The 12,153-nt window shown below is 41.4% G+C and overlaps 1 protein-coding gene across 10 annotated transcripts in view; it reads right to left on the minus strand.

Annotated features, from left to right (window-relative positions):
- Positions 1–3,028: 3,028 nt before the first annotated feature.
- The window catches only part of RBMS1 (RNA binding motif single stranded interacting protein 1), a 214,062-nt gene continuing 204,937 nt past the window's right edge, over positions 3,029–12,153 (minus strand). For all 10 annotated transcript variants that reach the window (XM_046018664.1, XM_046018669.1, XM_046018665.1 and 7 more), the window contains 5 exons: positions 11,749–11,799; positions 9,073–9,183; positions 7,889–7,969; positions 6,184–6,268; positions 3,029–5,532 (listed from right to left, as the gene is read on the minus strand). In XM_046018664.1, the coding sequence (XP_045874620.1) occupies positions 6,191–6,268; positions 7,889–7,969; positions 9,073–9,183; positions 11,749–11,799 (321 nt within the window). In that variant the 3' untranslated portion in view covers positions 3,029–5,532; positions 6,184–6,190. The remainder of the gene's footprint in view (positions 5,533–6,183; positions 6,269–7,888; positions 7,970–9,072; positions 9,184–11,748; positions 11,800–12,153) is intronic.

A 12,153-nucleotide genomic window follows, 5' to 3' on the forward strand; every position in this document is an offset into this window, starting at 1 on the left:
CATTTGAAGAAAGACCAAATTCTCTCTTTTTTTAAAAAAGATTTTATTTTACAAGTGGACATACATGAAAAGATGTTTTGGGAAGTATACAGTTCTATGAATTTTAGCCCATATATTTGTGTAACCACCACAATCAGGATACAGAATAGCTTCGTCACCCTCAAAAAACTCCCTTGTGCTGTCCCTTTAAAATCACATCTTCCGTCCTCTAGTTCCTGGTCATTGCTCTTATGTTCCATCAATTTACTTCGGTCTTTTCAAGAATGGGAACGACTGACTTACTCTGCAGCATCTAGGTTGGCAGAACTAGGGCCGGGAGGTAGAAATTACAAAGAAGCAATTTGACTCCTTTAAGCCTGTTTGAGAGCTGTTCCAAAAAGATACGGGATGCCAGGTGAGGTGGAAAGTGCCTTGTCTCTGGAAGCATTCAAGCAGAGAAAGTGGATCCAGGGACACTAGATGGAGGAGATACCTGCAGTCTCGTTTATGATCCATATCTTGTGCCAAGGAGCAATGGAAGAACTTAGATCAAATCTCAGCCTCATGGGGTCACATTTGAAATGAAATGAATAATAGCATTAAAGTATTGAATTCAATGCCACCTGTTTTCAATTCTGAGCAGCCCAGAGACCTGCCAGCGTTTTCTTGCTCCTCCCAGTCATGAGGTCTGGCAAGGCTTCTTGCTTCCCTCCCTGCCCCCAGCTTCCTTGAGCCTTAAAAGTTGCATTTGTTCCTTCCCGATGAGAAAGGGGAACCACCAGCATCAGGCAATGGTGGTTATAGATCAGTTCTTAAAATTACTCCCTGACTCGGGACCTCTTTACCTCCCTTGGCGTGTGCCTGCAGCTGCCGAATACTCACCCACAGTCGCCCTCCAAGGCCCTGTCCTGTGCCTGTGCAGGCTCACAGCTCAAGGTGAAGAGCAACGTAACCCTCCCTCTAGTGGCTCAAGGTAAAACACTCAGGCCCGACCAAGAGCCAGAGGAAGACTCTGGAGCCATCCTCTGGGTGGAAATTCCAAAGCTTCTCGGAATTGATCCCACATGGAGGGACGGGCACAGGGCTATGCCAAGAACTGCCTGCTGGGACCGGTGGGCGCCCACCTCCCAGCCCCACTCCCTGCTGCCATCTGTTACAGGCGCCTGGTAGGGGCTGAGTTTGGCGATGACGGAGGGCTGGTTGTCTAATTACCCTGCTATTCGAGGGAACAAACTGCTCTGCTTTTCTTAAACCCTGAGCTCGGCGTTTCCTCCCTCTTCACCTACTTGACATCTTCTGAAGCTGTGTGTGTCGGAGGGAGAGGGGCTGGTGACGGGTCCAGGACCTTTACTCCAAGGCAGGTGGCTCTCTTCCGTTTTTGGCTACTCTAGTGGAATGAAGAGATCGGTCAGATCTGCGCCTTGTTTGAGCCCCACTCAGGCTGGGAGGCACTGCCTTTCGACCAGCGGATTTCAAATCAGTGTCTGGGAAACTTAAGAAGTGGAATTCGGGCTCCAGTGGGTTTGCCTAGTGTCACTGCCCAACCTCATCCCAGCCAGTAGAGAGGGGGACATGCACGCTGGCCGGGGAGATGCGTCCCGAGCGTCTGCCCTCCCTTCCAACACAAAAACTCCACGTCAGTGGCTGAGCCACAGCCCATCTCAGATCGAGGTAAGATCCTGCTCCCAAGGATGACATGAGCAGCGCACCGTCCCCGCCAGCCACTGCTGCTCCTCTCCGCCCCGGTGGAAGCGCTCTCCCCACGAAGCGCCATCACCTCCGGTGTGCCTGTTGCTCTTGCACAGACAGAAAAGGCGCTCTGGAAAAAAGTGTTCACCAGTTTCTGTGTAACAACAGCCCCTGGATGCCCCGGGACTCCAATGACAGAAAGCCTTCCTAAAATACAGGAACAGAAGACAAACAAAACCTGACACCCGGCAGTCCGGATGGCGCAGCTTTCTTGCCCGTGGTCGCTGGTCGTACGAAGGAGCCCTGGGACACGTGAGGCTGGGACAGGAGACCACGCAGCCTACATCCTTGGCACCCTGTGCGTGTCGTGGTGAGACCGTGGTCCCCTCCTGCCACGACAACCTTCTCCCTCCAGCGCCCATCAGAGGGCCACGTTTTCTTTTCTGAATGGGCCATTCAGTACCAGGGTTTCCTGGCCCTGGCCAAGTTACCTGCTCTACACCCCACGTCTGTCCTCCACGCCCCCACACCCCACCTGGCTGGGAGGTGTATGGAAATGGGCAGCGTGTGAGGTCTTCTTGCCTACTCCTCTCATCACTGTGACAGCCCTTGGGTAGCAGAAGAATTCTGTATGAGGACACTGTAACATTTAAGCCGCCCTGGGTAAAGGACTCAATTTCCTATACTATGTGCCTCTCACGAAGCACATCAGTTGGCAAAGAGAGGAGTTCTCTCCCCCATGCAGGCTCCACGAGAGCCTCCTGTGGGAAACAGCCAAATGAGGTCACCGCGGAAGGCTCACATCATCAAGGCATGGATAAGATCAGCCTGAAATCCTTATTCCTTTGCTCAACACGGATGGGACCGTTTCTACTCCGTTCTCTAGCTGGTCTGTGACACAGTCAAAGAGTAGCCATAGGAGAGAGGTCTGGCTCTCTGGCCTTTCAGAACAGACCAAAGGTAGACTCTGGCTGACGTGAGATGTGGTCAGCTGATGGCTGATATCTCTGGTTCCCACACATGGATTTAAATTACCAGAGAAGGAGGGGTGGAAAGGTTTGTATTCTGAGTACACAGTGAATCTGAAATAATTTTCAACTCACTTTCAAACCAACTGCCTGAGCCGAAGGAAGAGATCAGGAATGAAATGCATGAAATTCTGATACATATTTAACCTACTTAAAAGAAACTGACAGGAAAAATAAAATTTCAGATGTTTTTTATTCAAAGGTTTTCAAAAGAAATAAAACAGAAAAAGCTAACAATCTGATCAAATGTACAGTTCAAAAATGTCTTTTGGCGTTTAACAACAAGTCCTAGGAAGGAAAACTACAGAGTTATCTTGAACCGGACAAATAAGTTACCACTGGCAAGTTTGTGGCACTAGTAAAACAAAAATAAAAAATTAACTCTCTTGATCATATAGATATCTCTATGAAAATCTTTTTTTTCAATCTGTACAAAAGGTCTTTCTTCATAAATTAATTTTTTTTTATAATTTAATGGCTGTCTACTATGTGATGTTTAACTGATTTTTTTTTATTTTTTATTTTTTATTTTATGTACAGAGGTTATGTTTCCCAAATCTTACCCAGACGAGTATGGCACTTAATTCAGACATATCTAGCAGCAGATTTCCCCTCCCCTCTAACCGAGCTATCAAATTTCTGTCTTAACTAATGCAAAAATATCAAGTAGTGAGAGACCCAGGTTTATAAATGTACTAGGTACAAGGAGGGCGCTGCGTTCGGTCTGGACTTTCACAAAGCAGTAATATTCCAGGGAGCATAGAACCAATAATACCACAACTTTAAAAAAGGAAACAAAAACAAAAACAAAACACATTTCTCTTAGGACTATGTAATTTTCACTAGAATCTACACTTCTCAGAGCAGCAAGGACTTTTGAAACTATGAAATGTCACTGACATCTATAATCAAATACAAGCATAAAATTTAAGAACTAAAAAATACTTGAAAGAAAAAACTGCTTAGCCCTAGCTCCTGAGCTAGGAGGATTTGGTCTGTGGAAACAGGGAGGGCCAGCAACCTGTCCCAGCACAAAAGAAAACAGACTCTGAGGTAGATAACTGATCACACACAGTTGACCAGACAAGTACACAGTTTTGGAAGACAACTTAATTTACCATTTGCTTTTCAAACGTATGCAATTGTATTAATAAAAGAGCTTCAATAACAGTGAATTATCTTCTATGTACTAAAGTAGAAATAACTGTGTATTTATGAATCAGGAATTTCATAGTTTCAAAATTGGTTTCTCTTTACACTTAACACTTGTAGTGATGATGTAAAGTGTGGCACTGCTTGGGTCCAAATCTTCCTTCATGCTTTTTTGATTGTTGGTGTGTGTCCATACATCAATTAAAATTATAAAACCTAAATGCAAAGGTACAAAAAAGGCACATTCTCCTAACCGCAAACTGGTCCGGCAAAAATAAAGAGCACAGAAGATATGACGCTGAGAGAAGGTGGAGCTACTGGTTACTGGCTCTTCGGTCTTTGGTGAAGTTACCTTTAAAAGTGCCAAGGAATTTTGATTTCTCAAATTTATGTAATAGAGAGAGCTAGTAGCCAATCGTTTTGCTTCTATTCCTACCTCAGCTTATGTTTGAAGATAAAATCCTTACTTTTAGCTTTTGCCATTTAGTTGCAATAGCAACGTTTTTCGGTTTGCCAGATCTCAGGCGTAATTCTCAGTCTAAAGCACTATTATTAGTATAAAGGAAGGACAAAACATTCAGTGACTCCCCGCCCCCGCCCCCCCCTCCCCACCCCCAACCCCAACGCTACCTACACTAAATCTAGAACATCGAGTTAGTTTTTTTTTTTTCCTGAAAAAAGGCAAAAAAGACTTTACATTGCATCATACAGCAGATACCCTAAATCAGTCAAACTATCAGAGGAAACTGTTGGCGAACAGCCTTACAAACAAGTTACCCTATTAAAAGTTCCCCAGTCAGAAAATGTGTTTCACACAAAACATTTTTCCCTTCTTGCATTTCACTACCTTACACATTATGTGAAAAATCATTAAAAACACCTACTACATATTTAAAAAAGCCAAAATTTCAGCAACTTTTATTGACTACCTTTTAAAAGCCCTATGCTGCTGTTTTACAAGGCATAATAGACCAGCTCATTTGGTCAAAGCGTTCTACATCATTAGTTTGAACTAACTTTTACTGAAACAGCTACAGCATCAAAGGAGTTAAGGCAAATTGGAATTCATAGAAAAGGAGAAGACACTTCACACTACGTTGAAAGAAAAACGGAAAAGCTAAGAGGAGAGACGCAGAGGGCAACACTGGATACAGCGACACTCACATTCGCAAGCACGGAACACCATGGGGGAGGTCGGACTACTTAAACGTCAGAGCCCACTGCATACAGCTGAAGAAAACGCAAATTAAACACAAAATGGACAGAAACCACAAAAATCCGGTCATGCACTTGGATAAGTCTTCATGGTCTTTGTGCATACCCAGAAAATTGAAGTTTTCTTTTTCTTTTCTTTTTTTCTTACTTTTTTTCTCTTTTTTCTTTTTTTTTTTTGCATCATAACATTTGATAAAAATCTTTTGTTTTGTTTTTGGTTTTTTTTTTTTTTTTTTTTTTTTTTACTAAAATAAACCTGTTCAGGGGAACAGCTACTAGATGAATTTAAGGGTTTTATGCACCTTATAGAACTTATAGCAAAAATAGTTTTAGTTGATTTCATTATAAATAACGTTTTCAAGAACCTGTGCAAAACTGTCAATAATTTCCTAAAGCACAATTGATCAGAAAAATCCATGATTGTTCAGCCTTCACACCCTTCTTCATGTAAGAACGCCCTTCTGTACATCTGGAAGAGAAAAATAAAAGATAAATGCTTTTGTACATCTGGTATAATCGACCACAGAATTCTGTAACCTCCTTCTCGTTTCAGTGGTATACAGGTCTGAGAAAGGCAAGATGGTGCTGGTCACTGGTGGTATGCCAATAAATGCTGGGACAGACGGTAGTTTCTAGAACCTGACTCCACCTTTCAAACCTGGGGCCTGCAGCATACTTTAAACCAGAGCAACCAGAGCTCTGGATCAAAGATACAGACATTAAACTCATAGTCAAGATATTGCTCCTCTTTAATACCAGCTGAAGCAAAATCTTTGGCAGTATTTCCTTCAACTCATGATCATGAAAGCAATATAAACCTGGATGCATGTATTGCAGGACAAATTTGACATCTGGTGTACTGATTTGTTACAAATTTCTAAGGTGGGAGGGGTATGGATAATGAGAAAGTAACTATACACATTTGACTTCAATACAAGGCACTGTTCTTTTGGGCTAATCTGGAAATCCACAAGATTCTAATACTTCAATAACACTGGATTCTTTGGTCACATTAAGGTGGTGTGACCAAACCTGAGTTATTCTAAAGACCATTATGATAACAGAATCATAGACTTTCCTTGAACTGAGCCCTATGGTTACAAAGATGTTTCCCTCATACCTCACAGTTACTTATTAGGTTGAAAGGAATACGGTGAATGGTCATTAGACGTCTCGACAGCCACCTGCTGCTGTCCACTTGCTTCCTACAACAAAGCAGGGCAGATAAAACATGAGCAGTGACATCCAAACTCTGCTTCTTTCGTCTAAGTTTCACATCTGAAAACACAAGTGCTCCTTAAAAGTGATTTTCTTAATATTATGTGGGGTTTTCAAGGTCAATGATTTCCCTGAGGAGTTAAGATGTCATACAGACCCAAAGAACCTCCCACCCTAACTTTTATGAGTTGTCTCTTCAGGTCAAACTATAATTTATCAAACAAATATCTGATCTCTTGGAGCCAGATATAACTTGGAATTCAATACAGATTTTAGAATCTGAAAAATGGTAGGCATATGCCCTTCATCACAGAACATACCCTGTGGGGCCTAGAGCTACAACTCATCACCAAACACGCAGGGAGGTCTACACAGGAAGATATAAACATGCACAGAAAGTGGGCTAAGATTTTGTCTTGTATTAGTTCCCACTGGGTTTTGCCACAGGTCAGGTTTTTGCTAAAACAGTTATAAAGAGAATTTTTATTTTCAGATTTTGCTGTGTGTTTCAGAACTGCAGATAAGGGATGGTGGGTTCTGGTATTGGTGGTTGTCAATAAGTACACAAATTTAAATCAATTAGCACAACACAAAACATAACAAGAATGCTCCAAAATAAACCAACCACAGTCCTATGGCTGTTTCTGCAATTGGAAGCTACAGGATCTGTCTAGTGAATAGGATTGATTGCGATGATGAATTTCCTTGGAATTTTAAGGGTACTTTGCAGACAAATGCTATGCTTTTTGCCCAATCCTTTTTCAAAAAATTATTTTAATTTGAATTCAATTTAGTTAACATATATTGTACTATTAGTTTTAGGGGTAGAATTTACTGATTCATCAGTTGCATAGAACACCCTGTGCTCATTATATCCAGTGCCCGCCTTCATGTCCATCACCCAATTATCCTACACCCCCACCCACCTCCTTCCAACAACCCTCAGTTTGTTTCCCATAGTTAAAGTCTCTTATGCCTTGTCTACCTCTTTGTTTTTATCTTATTTTTCCTTCCCTTCCCCTATGTTCATCTGTTTTGTTTCTTAAATTCCACATATGAGTGAAATCATATGATATTTGTCTTTCTCTGCTTTCTGTCCAATCTTCATTCAAGTGTCAGTCTTCTTCCATTAGCTATCCTAGCAGCCTCTATAAAAAAAAAGGTATGGTTTGGTCCTTATCCCTGTTAACAATTCTGAAACATCAGTATTTTTTCAACTATTTTAATTACAATTAATTTCTTCTTGTAGTTATTATTATTAACATAATCTTTGGTACTAGGATTGCAAACTCCAGTTTTATCTTAATTTGTGCGTAAGTATCCCTTTGCAGGAGACAAGATAGATTCCCGAAAGGTGTGAAACATGCTACAAGCTTGGAAAATAGTTCTGGGAGTCTGGGGGGTATGGCCAGGACACCGCTACACTAATCTGTATGCAGAGAATGACATTCCATGGTTGAAAATAACCCGAGCTCTAGATGCCCTCTAAACTCAATTCTTGATGCAAATATTTGACTTCTGATTGATTTTTCTTTGTGTTCTATCTAATCTATCCACTTCTGAAACTACTCATTGCCGGAACGGCCATCGCGTGGATCTGTACCAACCTCAACGGGAACGGCTGTCGTCTGCACGTGTGTGTACTGCGGCAAGTAAGCCCCTTGCATAGCTGATGTCGCAGGCATGTACTGAAAAGAAGAACATGGTCAGCATGGAAATGATAAGCCATGCAAACATTCTGAGTGCTTGGAGAATTTTGAGACGGGCATGTCAAGTTTTTGGAGCTCTCAAGAAATGTAAACAAGCTACTTCAAAGTTTAATTACAAGTATATCATGTGGAAAGCGAAGTGACTGTTTTCTACTTTTTGAATCTGTCAAACTAAAACTCCCACCTTTCTTTGGATTTCCCAGCAAACAAACACATGCGTGAAGATCATTAGGACTTCTCATTCTCAATACTCAATATCACTAATGTGCTACTTTAGAAGATCTTTTTTCAAAGCACCTCATTATTTTCCAGCAGCCCCCTGAACTAGTACTTAGGATTATTTTCACAGGTGGAGACCTAAGGAGTAAAGGACTTGTTGGATCTTTATCAGGTGACCGCAGAATAGGAAATGAACCCTTGCTTTCCTGATGCGGACGGCTATCCTTTCCCAACGGCAGCAAAGCCTCCTTGCTGATCTCAAGGACCTGCCTGAGCCATCACAAGAAGCTGCTGCTAGGATTTTGAATGTAAGAGAGGAAAACATACTTCCCTTAGTTCTTTTCAGCACAAAGGATACGGTCTGAATTACAAGCCTTCAGCCATCTTACCATCTAAATGTTACGCTGATATATATCAACGCTGGAAGTTCCTCTGGTGTAGGCTCAACCTCAATTCCCAACCGAGTCTCCTGAACGCTAGAGAAGGAAGTCAATCCTAAGACTGTGAGACAGTGCCCCTGCCCAGTTCCGTAGAAGAAGTGAAGTGAGGAAAAATTCCCTGCCTTTACCACCATGTATCACTTTCGTCTCTTGCTTCCTGACACCAGGTCTGCAGTGTGAATGAACGGCACTAGTTACTGGGGCGAGATGTGGTCGTGTGGTTGCTAGATTCTGGCAGAGAGATACCCGAAGGACAGACATTTAGTTCATCAGTGAATCCCGTGGAAGGCGATGTGGGGGGTGAGAGGGGCTCGGACATAATGTTTTGACATCATGGAGCCTGTAATTGATGGGGAAGACGCAGACTGCATTAATTCACCCTCCTCTATTTGCTCAGACACAAGGTATTAATTGGCCACCTACTGTTCCGGTGCTGCCTAGTGACAGATGACTCATCTGCTGGGCCAGAGGGCTGATCATGGACGCAGGCTGTAGTGACATGGTGTGCTCCATCGAGGGAGTTAACACGGCCCCCTGGGGAGGTGGGAGACAAGCACAGTGTAAGATAAACTCAAGGAGGGAGTTCAGAGTCTGTCATTCCTTCTGCAAAGGAAAATGCCTTAGTTGAGAAATGTGAAACCAAGATAACCTCCTCTCGAACTTGATTGTGATATCATAATCAATTTCCCAAAAACCTTCTAGATAATGCTTCCTAAAACCTTTTTAAGAGCATTCATTTCAGGGCAATGACTGCATTAAACATCCTGCCTTTCCTTTCACTCACATGTAAAGCAAGCTAGTCCAGCAGGAGGAGCTGCAGGAGGCTGGCTGGGGTTACCAAATGCTTTCTTGATTTAAAAAAAAATAAAGGACGGTTGATGTTTTATGCAGCACAAAACAACAGGCCATATTGAATATTTATAAATATCATGTCTGATTTAAACATGTTCTGTACAGACAGTCATTTGAGTCAAGATCAGGCTGTTAGGATCAAGATCCCATTCTCCAGTCACTGTTTCTCAGAACCTCCAGGTATCATTTGGGGCCAAGGGAGGGAAGGAGATTCAGATATGATTAATAATCCAACTTCAGATTCTTTGATTTCATCTGAAAAAACCTCTGGTCATTAAAAATAAGATTAAATATAATCGAACAAAATGGGGTCGGGGGGAGACAAAAAAACAACAAAATATCACCCACAACCTAGCCTAGCCTCTCCCTGATACATGGCTGCTACTGGCACTGTCAGGGTACGATCTCCCAGACTCTAGCCTTGGCATGTCTGCAGAATCGCAACCACGGTACATAAACAATTTGATATCCTGGGTTTTTTGCTCTGAACTTAACATTCTGTTATAAATATTTACCTCACTTGGCGCAGAGCCATCATTATCATCATTTTTAATGACTGCATAATGGTACATTGACTGTCTCAACCGAAATTAAATTAATTCTATTTCTGGATTTTTGCATTTCCTCTAATTTATCCCATATAATATTCTTACGGATTGTATTATTCCTCTCACTTTTGCAATCACCCCATTACCTAAGAGTGCAATTATTCTGATACATCCTATCAATATTAATGTTACGTTTTTGATATTACTGCAACTGATCGATCTCTTCCACACACTGTCTTATTGCTAATCAGAACACAGCTGAGGTCTGAGACTAGAGGGCAGGCACTTTAATTCTGGGGGGAGGCAGTCTAAACTGGGTGGGGAAGGGGACCGAGTCCTCAGCTAGGAACCTTCTGCACATGCTACCAGTCTCCTCAAACATGTGAAACGGGGATACACACAGGCATTGTCTCTAGAAGTTGCCAAAAAAGACAGAGTTATGTGTCAGAAACTGTTGTTCATGCTGTTCATAGAAAATTTGTTCCTTTTAAATTTTTAGTGTGCATCATCAGAAAGTGTGTGGTTAAATGGAAATGATTCAGAAGTCCAGAATATGCTGAAGGAATTTCCTGCTTCTTTTTTTCATTCATCTGTAGGAGCTACTGTCCAAGACTGTGCGTATAGAGACAGATAATGTGCACGTGTTTAGAGACACACACATCCGTCATCCGAGAGCTCGTCCTCTGTGTTATCAACTAGATGTGTTTTATCTGCCGCTTCAAAGTCATCTCAGTAACTTCCTGTTCAGAACTTGTCCCTGCAGTAGTTTCAGACATATGGTCTTACATTGCATGGTATCCTCCTTGGAGGTGTCCTGAGAAAAACTCCTGTCTCAACTTCAGGCCAACAGTGGTGTGCTTCCCCCCTAAGCAACTGACCTGTTTTCCTCTTAAAAGCACTGGGAACTATTTTGCTTACTAGAATTCACATTTTGCCTTAGTTATTAGAACGCTTAGGGCCAAATCTGTGGCCTTCTCATGCCAATCATGTAGGTCATTGTGTTGGGCACTGCTAGGTTTTTTTGGTGACTTTGTTCTCTGCCTTTATTTTTCGCCTTTTAAAATGCATACTTTAATTTAACAAACTAGATTTTATGTATCTCTGAAAAACACATTAAATACACTATCTATTAATGTGAAGTGTAACTCAATTAAAAAATATAATACGTACATGTAAGTACAACAAATGCTCAAGTCACTAAAGAAATCACAGTTACCAAAGAAAGTGTTACTGATTTAGTATTTATAATTTCCACAGAGGTTAAATAAACTGATAAAAATCTCTAGCTTCCTTTTGAACACTTCATATTTGCATTAAACTGAATACAATTAAAATATGTCAGCTGTTTCATACCAACTATTGTTAAAAATACAGCAATTTAAAAACTTTAAAACTTCAAAAACTCAATTGAATGGCCTTCTACAAAATCGGTATGAAGAAGAAAACGGCACCCTGCTTCAAATATGAGAAATTTTCAGTTCTTACAACTGCAAATTTGATTTAATGTCAACTACCAATATGTTTTACAACAAGGGAGGGAGGAAGTTTTATAACAAACTTATACATTCTTATATTCCATGCTTAAAATTTCCCAAAGCCTACACCATCTTTGGCAAAAGGTTTTAATCCAGAAAACTGGCTTCCAAATGTATACACATTTTAGTTGCAAACCACAAAGCCATTAAGTTGAAAAACTTACGGGGTGCTGTAGGATATAGGGTTGAGGTTGCATCCAAGAAGGACTTTGCACCTGGAAAAGGAAGGATTTTGAAAGAAACATTGATTTCCACTGGAACATGCTACCTTTCTCTAAAGCTCTTTTAATCATGTTAAAATCTACAGAAGGAAAATAAGGAAGCAATACTATCAATGATTAAAAAGATTAAGGCAGTTAGAGTTCTTGGCAAGCTGGTCACTCTGAATAAGGATGAAGCGATTATTTAAAACCAAGTTCCACTTGCCCATTCAAGAAGTATGTACTGAGTACCAGGCATCAAAGAGAAAAAGGCAAATAAGACATGGGCCCCACCCTCAAGAAATTTACTAAGAATGGAGATAAACAGGCTAACAATGCAAATAGTGGAGTATGATAATCAAGGTATGA

Source organism: Meles meles, chromosome 9, assembly GCF_922984935.1.
Source record: "Meles meles chromosome 9, mMelMel3.1 paternal haplotype, whole genome shotgun sequence".
In the NCBI taxonomy this organism is placed as follows: Eukaryota; Metazoa; Chordata; class Mammalia; order Carnivora; family Mustelidae; genus Meles; species Meles meles.